This window comes from Pelophylax lessonae, assembly GCF_965119305.1.
Source record: "Pelophylax lessonae genome assembly, chromosome: 9".
Lineage (NCBI taxonomy): Eukaryota > Metazoa > Chordata > Amphibia > Anura > Ranidae > Pelophylax > Pelophylax lessonae.
In genome coordinates, this window is record NC_138776.1 from 273,008,976 (window position 1) to 273,022,821 (window position 13,846).

At 45.7% G+C, this 13,846-nt stretch overlaps 1 protein-coding gene across 1 annotated transcript in view; it reads right to left on the reverse strand.

Moving 5' to 3' along the window:
* The window catches only part of LOC309564474 (uncharacterized protein), a gene marked incomplete at its 3' end in the record, with an annotated part of 139,275 nt that overhangs the window by 39,744 nt on the left and 85,685 nt on the right, over positions 1-13,846 (reverse strand). Inside the window, exons 9-10 of the mRNA XM_082269103.1 lie at positions 7,077-7,729; positions 1,032-1,166 (exon numbers count right to left, since the gene is read on the reverse strand). Coding sequence (XP_082125229.1) covers positions 1,032-1,166; positions 7,077-7,729 — 788 coding nt within the window. The remainder of the gene's footprint in view (positions 1-1,031; positions 1,167-7,076; positions 7,730-13,846) is intronic.

The window sequence follows — 13,846 nt, forward strand, 5'->3', positions numbered from 1 at the left end:
CATTTTTGTTAGTTCATGACATTTTGAAAACACTGAAAGTGGTTGTAGAGGCAGAAGATGCATTCTTTGCATGAAAGTAGTAAACCTTCTGTGTGTAGCAGCTCCCCCCAACCCCCTCCCTCCAATACTTATCTGAGCCTATCTCGATCCAGCGATAGCCACAAGAGCCTTAGCTCTCCGGGGACTCCCACTCCTAATTGACCTCTGGCAGAAGCGGGAGTCATTTAAGAGACAGACTGGTAGTTTTGGTTTTTCAGATTTGCAAATGCAAATTTTATTGCAGCCATGTTACTGGCCATTTTCTTTTGTAGTCTTTTTTCTGTTGCTGTATCGTGCACTTCTTATTTGCTGTAGCTGCCTATGACTAGGTATCTGGGATATGTCTGGATTCTCAAGCTTTTCCCTGGGCCCATAACCTGTTAGAAATTCTGTATATAGCCCTACAGATCAGACAGACTGTGCCCAGTCCACATGGGCGTTGCTGCTTAACTGCAAACAGGAACTTTTATTATGCAGAGAAAAGACATAGAGTTTACCACAGAGCAGCTACAAACTTAAAAAGACTGCCATCTATCGGAAGATGTAGTTGTTGCACAAAATACAAGAACATTGTGTTATAACATATCTACCTGATGATGGTGGGGGATGGTGTGACCTTCCTGTGTGGAATCCCGGGAATACAGAGGATGGGGACATCTCTCTGGTGGGTTCCCATTACTGGATCCATCTGTAGGAAACACACACACTGACTGAATACATTGTTTCTATGTATTTATCAGATGATGGGGGATCTAGGTGGAGCCTCCGTACTGCTCTCTCCTTTACAATAAAGTCTCCTCTTACCCGGTGATGTGAGGGGCGGCTGATTCTCCATCATGACGTCCTTGTAGAGATCCTTGTGTCCTTCTACATACTCCCACTCCTCCATGGAGAAATAGAAAGTGAAACCTCTTAGGAACTTGACACAAGCAATGATACAATCACCATCCAGACACATCATCTGTTGGCCAAGAATTTCCAGCACCGCTCACCTTTTCTGTCAGCAGCTCAATAATCTTGTTGGTAACGTCTAGAATCTTCTTCTCATTTTTTTTCCAAGGTTTCAGGAAGGGAAGTGAAGGCACCGTGATAGTTACCTGGCCACCCAACTCCACAGAAGGAAAACTCTGTATTTAAACACCAACAGAAATATCAAATGACGTTTTAGAGATAAGAATGATGTCATGTGACCTCCCAGAATCCTCCTCACCTCTCCGGTCAGGTCTGTGTTTTATTAATAAGGATAAGAGTGATGTCATGTGACCTCCCAGAATCCTCCTCACCTCTCCGGTCAGGTCTGTGTATTATTAATAGAGATAAGAGTGATGTCATGTGACCTCCCAGAATCCTCCTCACCTCTCCGGTCAGGTCTGTGTTTTATTAATAGAGATAAGAGTGATGTCATGTGACCTCCCAGAATCCTCCTCACCTCTCAGGTCAGGTCTGTGTATTATTAATAGAGATAAGAGTGATGTCATGTGACCTCCCAGAATCCTCCTCACCTCTCCGGTCAGGTCTGTGTTTTATTAATAGAGATAAGAGTGATGTCATGTGACCTCCCAGAATCCTCCTCACCTCTCCAGCTAGGTCTGTGTTTTATTAATAGAGATAAGAGTGATGTCATGTGACCTCCCAGAATCCCCCTCACCTCTCCGGTCAGCAGGTAGATGATCTCCAGGGTGAGGTTTAGTATCCTCTCAGTCATGTGACTCCGGTCCTCCTCCATCCTCATTGGTCATGTGATTTATACGGGTTTCCTGTGGACCAATAATTGATAAGAGAGAATGATCTGGACTGTAGTGGTTGTACAAAATTAGGATGGGGATATACGGGGGGGGGGGGGCAATTTTTTTTTTTTTTAACGTACCAACAAGCCAATTTATTAAAAAAGATTGCACTTACTAAAAACATAGGGTAATCTGTCAGAAAAGCAAAATACAACTATGCAAAGATCCGCAATGCAGCATCCCGCGTATAGCATGTAAAGATCTCCGGCCGGCGTTGGGGGCGTGGCTTCAACGTATCCGGAACCGCATTCAAAGTACAGATGTTGTATATGCGGCAAGGAAAAAACCCTTTTAGTTCAGGAAAAAAGATAAGTTTGGGGGGGCCATCAATAACATTTTTGGCTATTTTGTGTCTGAGGGACGCTACCCCTCTAAATATGACACTAGGTTGATTGGGTAACTACGCCCCGGAAGACATCATTGTGTGACAAAATTATGGCCCCCAATGGCTTTACACATAGAGGAACATTTTTTTAGCTTTTTTTATGCTTTTGGGGTCCAGGAGTCTCTTTCCTGTTGCCCCAATCCTCCGCACATCTCCAAAATCAAGAGAATGTTCCGGCCCCATAAGTGGGGGAATAATCTCCCCCCGAAGGGGTAATCTAAATTTCCACACTATATATGTGTGTATCATCATCTGCTGGAGATAAAAGACATCACAGTGACTATGGAGGAAGAGGATGGACATGATGGGGGGTTACTGGGTGTAAATAGAAAATAAGATCTTATTACCTCCTCTGTTGCCACTTCCAACAATGTCTTCTCGCTACTTCCTCCCAACTCACCTTTGACCCGGAACTTCCTGTCTGCACCTGACCACTTCCTGTCTGTGCCTTACATCACTTCCGGCCTTCCATAGAGACTTCCTGTCCGGGTAGAAGTGAGATCACCATCTTGTGGAACTCAGAGGAACTGCAGGCTGAGAAACTTCTTCAGTGAAAGAAATGTGGCATCTCAACCCCTCCAGATGCTACCAGCCCAGCACGTCAGACATGTTGGATGGTATCTCTGTTATAGTTGCCTTCTTTGTTCTGGAGAGGATGGAGCCAACAGAACTGATTTTTTTGAGCTGAAGAACACTGACCTCGGGAGTAGAGGATCATTTCATCCCTCTTCTTGGTGCCACAGGGGAAGTCCCCCTTTTGACATGAGTCCCCCCTTCACACCAAGAAAAATGCATTTTCTTACAAAATTTTCAGTATTTTTTTTATTTATAGAGCAAAAAATGAAAACCCGATGGTGATTAAATACCACCAATATTGTACGTAATAGATTTGAGATGCGACTCAGAAATATGTGGCACCACATCCAAATAGAACATTACAGAAGAAATGGAAGGATGAGTAGGACTTTTGAGGTAGCCACTGATAATCCCATAAAGAAACAACAAGTACTCAACAGGGAAAATTAAGTAATGTATTTGACAACATAGTAAAAAATATTTAAACCACATCATATGGTGAAAAGAGTACAATATCTCCCCATACGAGGTAGGTATAATAGTGCAAAAGAATCGATTACATGCCAATATCAAGCTAAGATCTGGGATAAGGAAACACAGAATCTGCGATGACCTTTGGATATCCGGGCCGAACAGGGATCTCAAGCATCATAAGCCAATGGATCACTACGCATTTCACTTACAGCTTCCTCAGGAGATCCTAATGGTGCCAAACCCCAAGGGGGGGGGGAGACGGGGAGAAAAAACCAGAGCACCCGGGCCAGCACAAGGGCATGAGGAATGGTCATACGCACATCAGTTCCAACAGGAGATGTGTACACGAACACTCTATAGCCAAATCAGCAGGAGTCCTGTCCTAGGGCCATACAGACTTCACAAAGTAGCCACAGATAGAGGGTAGGCTCCAACCCCACATGACTGTAGAGGGTGGTAACAGGGTCGTCCCTAAAATCTCAGGAGTCCCCCATATCACAGCTTCTCTCTTATGGAATATGGAGCTCCTGCCGATCCTCGCCCAAACGCACAAATAGGAGCAACAGCTCCATATTCCATAAGAGAGAAGCTGTGATATGGGGGACTCCTGAGATTGGAGGGACGACTCTGTTACCACCCTCTGTTTTGTACTAGGGGGGAAAGATCTGTACTTGGTGCGTGATCTTTACTTAGGGGGGAAATCTTTGCTGGAAGAAACTGTACTTGGTGGAGGGGTGGGTAAGATCTGTATTGGGGTGGGGAGAGATCTGTACTGGTGAAGAGATCTGCACTTGGAGGAGAGATGTATACTGGGGGAGTTCTGTGTTAAAGGGAGTGATCTGAACTGGGGAGAGATCTGAACTGGGCAGAGATCTATACTGGGGGAGTTCTATGTTGAAGGGAGTGATCTGTACTGGGGAAAGATCTGTACTTGCTGCGTGACCTTTACTTAGGGGGAGATCTTTGCTGGAAAAAACTGTAATTGGTGGAGGCGGGTTAGGATCTGTATTGGGGGTGGGGAGAGATCTGTACAGGAGAAGAGATCTGAACTTGGAGGGTAGATGTATACTGGGGGAGTTCTATGTTGAAGGGAGTGATCTGTACTGGGGAGAGATCTGTACTGGAGAAAGATCTGTACTTGTTGCATGATCTTTACTTAGGGGGAAATCTTTGCTGGGAGAAAACTGTACTTGGTGGAAGATCTGTACTGGGGGGTAAGATCTGTATTGGGGGTGGAGAGAGATCTGTACTGATGAAGAGATCTGCACATGGAGGGGAGATGTATACTGGGGGAGTAATCTGTACTAGGGGGAGGGAGATGGAGAGATATGTACTGGGGGAAAGGTCTACACTTGCAGCAAGATCTTTACATAGGGGGAGATCTATACTGGGGATAGAGATCTCTGGATTCAGGGGGGAAATCTGTACTTGAGGAAAGATTAATACTGGGGGTGAACTTTAATAGGGGAAATCTGTACTTAGGGGAGATCTGTACTTGCAATAAGTGCTCAACTGGGGAGATTTGTACTTGGTGAAAGATCTGTACTTAAAAAAGGGAGATCTGTACTGGGGGAGAAATCTGTGCTTGGGGGGATTTGTACTGGTCATGAAGGGGTAAAACCTTCTGGAGCTCAAATGCTTAACGAAGGACAATGGTTCCTCTCCATGTTATCCAAAACAAAAAATAATGTAGCCAAAGTAGGCCTGCTGTCTGGGGTAGAAAGCTGAAGAAGAACCTTACTTAGCAGATTGCTGATCCTGGCTTAAAGGTCCACAACGAGCCTGTGAGGAGGGGCTGAAGATGCTTAAAAAGGTAGCTGTCCATCTGAGCTGCCTAATGGTCATTACCCTGTATGAAGTCCCCCTTAGAAAGAAGAGTCCTCCTTAGCTAATTGCCCGTCCCGGCTTGAAGGCCCATAACTACAAATTTCTGGTCACAGCATGAAGATACTTGAAGGTAGCTGTCCGTCTGAGCTGCCTAATGGCCATTACCCTGTATAAAGTCCTCCTTAGTACAATGAAAAGTCCTCCTCAGCTAATTTCCAGTTCTGGCTTGAAGGCCCATAACTACAAATTTCTGGTCACAGCATGAAGGTAGCTTTGAAGGTAGCTGTTAGTCTGAGCTGCCTAATGGCCATTACCCTGTATGAAGTCCTCCTTACTCAGCAGGAAGGAGAGTCCTCCTTAGCTAATTGCCAGTCCTGGCTTGAAGGCCAATAACTACAAATTTCTGGTCACAGCCTAAAGGTCACAGCATGAAGATACTTGAAGGTAGTTGTCCGTCGGAGCTGCCTAATGGCCATTACCCTGTATAAAGTCCTTAGTAGAATGAAGAGTCCTCCTTAGCTAATTGCCAGTCCCGGCTTAAAGGGCCCATAGCTCCAAATTTCTGGTCACAGCCTAAAGGTCACAGCATGAAGATACTTGAAGGTAGTTGTCCGTCTGAGCTGCCTAATGGCCATTACCCTGTATGAAGTCCTCCTTACTCAGCAGCAGCCAGAGTCCTCCTTAGCTAATTGGCAGTCCCAGTTTGAAGGCCCATAACTACAAATTTCTGGTCACAGCATGAAGATACTTGAAGGTAGCTGTCCGTCTGAGCTGCCTAATGGCCATTACCCTGTATGAAGTCCTCCTTACTCAGCAGGAAGGAGAGTCCTCCTTAGCCAATTGCCAGTCGCAGCTTGAAGGCCCATTTCTTCAAATTTCTGGTCACAGCCTAAAGGTCACAGTATGAAGGTACTTGAAGGTAGCAGTCCGTCTGAGCTGCCCAATGGCCATTACCCTGTATGAAGTCCTCCTTAGCTAATCGCCAGTCCTGGCTTGAAGGCCCATAACTACAAATTGTTGGTCACAGCATGAAGATACTTGAAGGTAGCTGTCCGTCTGAGGTGCCTAATGGCTATTACCCTGTATGAAGTCCTCCTTACTCCGCAGGAAGGAGAGTCATCCTTAGCCAATTGCGAGTCCTGGCTTGAAGGCCCATAACTACAAATTGTTGGTCACAGCCTAAAGGGCATGAAGATACTTAAGGTCTGTCTGAGCTGCTAAAAATTCATTAGCCTGTAGCCAGTTTGTCTGTATGTGTGTCACTGTTGGTGAGCCTCTGGGTGATACTACAAGGCAAGTCACCAGTAGTCAGGCTTAGGAGGGCCTGAATATTCCACCTATTTTAAGGCTTGGTGTGTTTGGTATCCATTTACTCAACACGACCCCGTTATATATTCCCCATAAAATAATTATTTTATTGTATTTGCGTGCACTAAAATTCATTATATTGTATTTTTCCTGAAAATATAGATGTGACAAACAGTTGTGCAAATATTGTGTACGACGTCAAAAGGAATTGCAATTGTCCACATTTATTTCCACCGGGGTCTCTTCTCTCAGAAAATATAGAACTGCAAATTTTTATTTTCTAGCAAAAAATAAAAAAATTAGGCAATATCCATTTGCCTAAAAATATCCCTGAGTCGATATCAGTTTTTTTTGGTCTTTAAGCCCGGATGAAGGATAAGCTTTTGGCCGAAATGCGTTGGTTGTTTTATGTGATTGTTGCCAAGGAACCCTTAAAGCATTTTGGATTCTTTATCTTTTGGCTTGCTGCCTGAGTTGTATTCTCATTTTAGTATATTATGCTTTCAGAGCTCATTGACCCTTGTGAGTTCTCTGGTAAAAAGCAAGGTTAGGTTTATCGATGAAACATTTCCCGAACTTTGGTCAGTGCTACTTTTGCGGTGTCCATGGAGGCTTCCTTTCTCAGTCTAAAATTTGTTTGAAACAGGACACCCTTTAGTGTGCCTGCTCTGGTGTTTAACAAGAGCGGATTTCAGTGGAAAACATTTCCCGCACACCGTGCAAGGAAAAGGGCGTTCGCCTGTGTGGCTTCGTAGGTGTTCAAGAAGGTGAGAATTCTGTAGGAATCTTTTTCCACACTCTGAACAGCTGTAAGGTCGCTCACCCGTGTGGGTTCTCTGGTGTCTATGAAATTTTTCTTTATGAGAGAAACCTTTCCAGCACTCTGAACATGAAAAACGATAACTGCCTGTGTGAATGCTTAGGTGTAAATCAAGTTCACCTTTTTGAATGAAGGATTTACCGCACTCCACACAGGAGAACGGCTTGTCCCCAGTGTGTAGTTTCATGTGTTTATTTAGGTTCCCTTGTATTGAGAAACCTTTCCCGCACTCTGTACAAGTATGCAGATGCTCCCCTGTGTGGATTCTCAGGTGTGCTGTGAGTCTCTCTTTCATTACAAAACTTTTCCCGCACTCTTCACATGGAAAAGTCTCACCGGTGTGAACTCTCACATGTCTCTGCAGGCTAGTTCTCCATTTAAAGCTTTGACCGCATTCCGAGCACAAAAAAGAACTTTCTTTCTTAGAATCGGTTATGATTCCATTATCTTCTCCGACATAATCTGCAGGTGAAATATGGGACCCCTCGGAGGAATTCCCAACATCGCATCCATCTGTAAGAAGGAAATATTTTATCAACAAACATATCTGAGATCTTAATATTTTACAGTCAGTCATTGTGTATGAAGGTCTAATAGTCAACGGTGAGACAAAGATCTGAGGAATGGAGATGGATCTTTCATATGGTGTACAGTATCTCCTCCTCATTTGTTGGGGACATGACGTTATATTGAGGAATGGAGATGGACCTTTCATATGGTGTACAGTATCTCCTCCTCATTGGTTGGGAACATGACGTTATATTGGAGGAATGGAGATGGACCTTTCATATGGTGTACAGTATCTCCTCCTCATTTGTTGGGAACATGACGTTATATTGGAGGAATGGAGATGGACCTTACATATGGTGTACAGTATCTCCTCCTCATTTGTTAGATTGGTGATCTAGGTGGAGCCTCTGTACTGCTCTCTCCTTTACAATAAAGTCTCCTCTTACCCGGTGATGTGAGGGGCGGCTGATTCTCCATCATGACGTCCTTGTAGAGATCCTTGTGTCCTTCTAAATACTCCCACTCCTCCATGGAGAAATAGACAGTGACATCCTGACACCTTATAGGAACCTGACACACACAATGATACAGTCACCATCCAGACACATCCCTTGTCTGTTACTGGATAATGTCCCAGAATTCCCAGCACCGCTCACCTCTCCTGTCAGCAGATGGACCATCATGGTGGTCAGTTCCAGGATCTTCTGCATGTTGTGTCTCTCAGGTATAAAGAATGAAGGTGGGGGGATGGTAATGTGGTTCTGGCCCCTCCTCCTTGTAGAGGTTTGGTGAGGTCTGTCATTTTCAGGAGATTTCTTCATTACTACTTCACTTTTCTGGGTTATACAATAGAAATGAACATCTGTGGTCAGGTCTATATGTACTAAGGACCAGTAGAAGGGTGTTCATTTCAGTTCTGGAGGGACTATGAAGATGAATGCAATCTGCTGTTTGGTAAAGGGGGGAAGGGGGGGTGTACTACATGTATATATCAGAGAGCAGACAGTAGAGCAATGTGAAGTATGAAATGTAAAGAATGGTGTACCATGTGGAGATGTGTAGAGTATGGAAAGTAAAGCACAGCGTACAGTCCCAAGCAATGTAGAGAATAGAACATGCAGCACAATGTACAGTATGGAGCATGGGTTGTACAGCATAGTATAGAGTGTGGACGGTGTCAGTAGGGCAGTGACACTCACCTCTCCAGTCAGCAGGCTGAGGATCTCCAGGATGAGGTTCAACTTCTCATTCCGGGGAAATTTCTTCCTCTCAATCTTCACAAAACTCAAAGTCTGCTGATTCTCCATCATGATATCCTTGTAGAGATCCTTGTGTCCTTCTAAATACTCCCACTCCTCCATGGAGAAATAGACAGTGACATCCTGACACCTTATAGGAACCTGACACACACAATGATACAGTCACCATCCAGACACATCCCTTGTCTGTTACTGGATAATGTCCCAGAATTCCCAGCACCGCTCACCTCTTCTGTCAGCAGATGGACCATCATGGTGGTCAGTTCCAGGATCTTCTGCTCTTTCTTCCTCTCAGGTATGGGAGAACGAGGGGGAGGCACCGTGGTGGGGCTCTGGGTCCGGCCCCATCCTCCTGAGATTGGCTCCCCGCTAGACTTCTTCACTACAACATAATCCTAGAGATCAGAAGAAAGATAAACCGATATCAATCATCTGACATCATCTACATGTCTACAATAAGAACATAGACTTCTGACCATACTAGACAAGAGTGATGTCATGTGACCTCCCAGAATCCCCCTCACCTCTCCGGTCAGGTCTGTGTATTATTAATAGAGATAAGAGTTATGTCATGTGACCTCCCAGAATCCTCCTCACCTCTCCGGTCAGGTCTGTGTTTTATTAATAGAGATAAGAGTGATGTCATGTGACCTCCCAGAATCCTCCTCACCTCTCCGGTCAGCTCTGTGTTATATTAATAGAGATAAGAGTGATGTCATGTGACCTCCCAGAATCCTCCTCACCTCTCCGGTCAGGTCTGTGTTTTATTAAAAGAGATAAGAGTGATGTCATGTGACCTCCCAGAATCCCCCTCACCTCTCCGGTCAGGTCTGTGCTTTATTAATAGAGATAAGAGTGATGTCATGTGACCTCCCAGAATCCTCCTCACCTCTCCGGTCAGGTCTGTGCTTTATTAATAGAGATAAGAGTGATGTCATGTGATCTCCCAGAATCCTCCTCACCTCTCCGGTCAGCAGGTAGATGATCTCCAGGGTGAGGTTTAGGATCTTCTCAGTCATGTGATTCTGGTCCTCCTCCATCCTCATTGGTCATGTGATCTATACAGGAGACTTCTTTCTTTAGATAGATGATATAATGAGAAATATCCTAACATTACAGTAATAATGTCCCCCCAGGAATGTCTCCTTTTAGTGTCAGCTTTTTTCATCTGTTGCCCTGTGTGCATTACCATGATGTTTTTGTTGTTCTGTTCTTGTTGTTCTTGTTCCAAGTGTCCAATAATGCTTTACCCTTAGGCCTTTTCTTTATAGTCATTCTTGCCCCTTTCCAGTCTGACTTTAGAAGTGAAAGATCCACTCTGTTAGACATCCTTATATACACTCATGATAAAACCAATTTCCACCCCCAACCTTATACCAGTATAAATTCAGTGCATCCTTAAGGGGTCAGCACATTGCTGGGGGAGAAAACGTTGCTGGGGTCAGCACATTGCTTGGGGAGGACGTTGCTGGGGTCAGCACGTTGCTTGGGGAGGACGTTGCTGGGGTCAGCACGTTGCTGGGGGAGGATGTTGCTGGGGTCAGCACGTTGCTGGGGGAGGACGTTGCTGGGGTCAGCACGTTGCTGGGGGAGGACGTTGCTGGGGTCAGCACGTTGCTGGGGGAGGATGTTGCTGGGGTCAGCACGTTGCTGGGCATCTTTCCTTAAGGCTTCTTTCTCTAAGTGATTCTTTCTACAAGTGATATGCACTTCAAGCTCTGCACTTCAGCGATTGCACGTGTCGAACATACACAGCAAACTACATCAACAAGCACCAAACTGGCTGCAGGTGACCCCGTCTCTCTATTTAGCTCTTTACACACTCTGTAACATGCTCTCCCTACCACTCCTGCTGACAGTTGTGTCCTCTCTTCTCAAACTCACTCACCTTCACCCCTCTTCTCCACCCCACAGCTTATATATATCACCCCGTCTTCTATCCTCTCCCTATTACTGCTCCTACCAACTCTTGCTAATTTTACATCCACACACTGAGAAAACCTCCAGGACTCTGGGGCATGTCCCTTCATATAAACTGCACTCCCACTTTATCTCCCTCACCCTTCTCCTTGCCTCTGGTGACATATCCCCAAACCCAGGGCTTCCATTTGGCTTTTCACCACATTCCCACCACCCTACACCCTCTGCCAGCAGCCACAACCCACAAAACCTAGTCTCCATTCCTCTTTATCCCAATACCAGCCTCCCCTTCTCCTGCGCTCTCTGGAACGCCCGCTCCGTCTGTAACAAACTCACCTCCCTCCATGACCTCTTCATCACAAATTCCTTTAACCTACTCGCCATCACTGAAACCTGGCTTCATAATTCCGATACTACTTCTCCTGCTTCCCTCTCCCATGGCGGCCTCCTCTGGACTCACTCTTCTTTAAGAATTTCTGTCATCTATCGGCCCCTTGGACCAGTATCAAACTTCCTTGATGACGTCTCTGCCTGGCTACCCTACTTTCTCTCTTCTGAAATCCACACAATCATTCTTGGTTACTTCAACATCCCTGTTAATGCCAATACTACTACTGCTTCTAAACGTCTCAGTCTAACCTCATCTCTTGACCTGAAGCAATGGATACAGCTTCCTACACACTCCACTGGCAACACCCTTGACCTTGTCTTCTCCTATCTATGCACTCCATGCAACCTCTCCCACTCTCTAATCACCACCTTATTAGTTTCGCACTCTCCCTGTCTTCCACCTCCTCTCCTTCCAACCATCTAACAATTACTCGTAGAAACCTTCGCCACCTCAACCCTTCTATGCTCTACTCTACTACTGACCATCTATATGACAAAATCTAACCCCGGTCAATCCCCAACCTAGCCACTTCCATCTATAACAGCTCGCTGTCATCCTCCCTAGACAAGCTTGCTCCCCTCACTACACGCAAAATTTGGCTCCGACCCCTACAACCCTGGCAAACAGACGACACCAGAAGTCTCAGAAAACGTAGCCGCGCTCTTGAGCGCCTGTGGCGTAAGACTAAGTCCCTGGAAGACTTCAACCAATATAAATCTGCCCTTCTAAAATACTATTTCTGCCTCCTCACTGCCAAGCAAACCTATTTTATCACGCTCATCCAAACATCCTCTTCTAGTCCCCGTCATCTCTTCTCTACCTTTAACTCTCTACTCTGTCCTCCACCAACTCCACCCTCTAACTCGCTCACTGCCCAGGAGATCGCCAATCACTTCAAAAATAAGATAGATACAATTCGCGAGGAGATCTCCAATGTGCAGAAACCTCCCCCACTTAACAACCCATATCCACAGGTACAATCATTACTTCCCTCGTTCCACCCTGCTAGTATTATTGAGGTTGCTGGACTTTTATCTAACACCCATCTAACCACCTGCCCCCTGGATCCTGCTCCCTCGCACATGCTACGCTCACCCTCTGACTCTATTCTACACTCTCTGACTCACATCTTCAACCTCTCCCTCTCTTCTGGCATCTTCCCTAATTCTCTAAAACATGCGCTAGTCACTCCCATCCTTAAAAAGCCCTCACTGGACCCCACCAACCTTCACAATCTACGCCCCATCTCCTTCCTTCCCTTCTCTTCCAAACTCCTTGAACCCATTGGTCTACAACCGACTAAGTAACCAACTGACTAAGAACAATCTTCTTGATTTCCTTCAGTCTGGATTTTCGCTCTCAACATTCCACTGAAACTGCTCTCCTTAAACTCACAAACAACCTACTAACAGCAAACACCAATGGACACTATTCTGTACTACTCCTTCTGGACCTTCCTGCTGCCTTTGACACAGTAGACCATCCCCTCCTCCTCAAAAAACTCCACTCCTTTGGCCTCCGTGACCGTACTCTTCACTGGTTCTCATCCTACCTATCCCAACGCACCTTCAGTGCTACTTACAACTCTACTACCTCCTCTCCTCTTCCTTTCTCTGTCAGGGTCCCCCAAGGTTCTGTCCTTGGACCACTCCTTTTCTCAATCTACACCTCCTCCCTGGGTCAGCTGATGGCCTCCCATGGCTTTCAATATCATCTCTACGATGATGACACCCAAATCTATCTCTCCACCCCTCAGCTCTCTCCATCAGTCTCCTCACCCATCTCCAACTTACTAACAGACCTATCAGCCTGGATGTAACATCACTTCCTCAAACTCAACCTATCCAAAACCGAGCTCATGGTATTTCCTCCCCCACTTTCCTCTTCCCCTGATTTCTCTGTCAACATCAACAGCACAACTATCAACCCGTCCACCCATGCCAAGGTCCTAGGTATAATCCTGGTCTCTGAACTATCCTTTCAGCCACACATCCAGTCACTGTCCAAAGCTTGCCGCCTCAACCTCTGCAACATCTCCAAGATACGTCCCTTCCTAACCAATGATGCCACAAAGCTTCTAATCCACTCCCTGGTTATCTCTCGTCTCAATTACTGAAACTCCCTTCTCATTGGCTTACCTTTAAAAAAGCTCCTCCCCCTTCAGTCCATCATGAACGCTGCGGCCAGGCTCATCCACCTTGCAAACCGCTCTGTGTCTGCCACCCCTCTCTGCCAATCCCTCCATTGGCTGCCACTCAACCAACAAATGAAATTCAAGTTACCAACCATAACTTACAAAGCCATCCATAACTTGGCGCCCAGCTACATCACTAATCTGGTCTTAAAATACCGACCAACTCATTCTCTTCGTTCCTCCCAGGACCTCCTGCTCCCTTGTAACCACTTCCCATGCTCACCTCCAGGACTTCTCCCGAGCCTCTCCCATCCTCTGGAATGCTCTACCTCAATCTGTCCGACTATCTCCTACTTTCAGACAATCCCTGAAAACACATCTCTTCAGAGAAGCCTATCTGGCATCCACCTAACAAC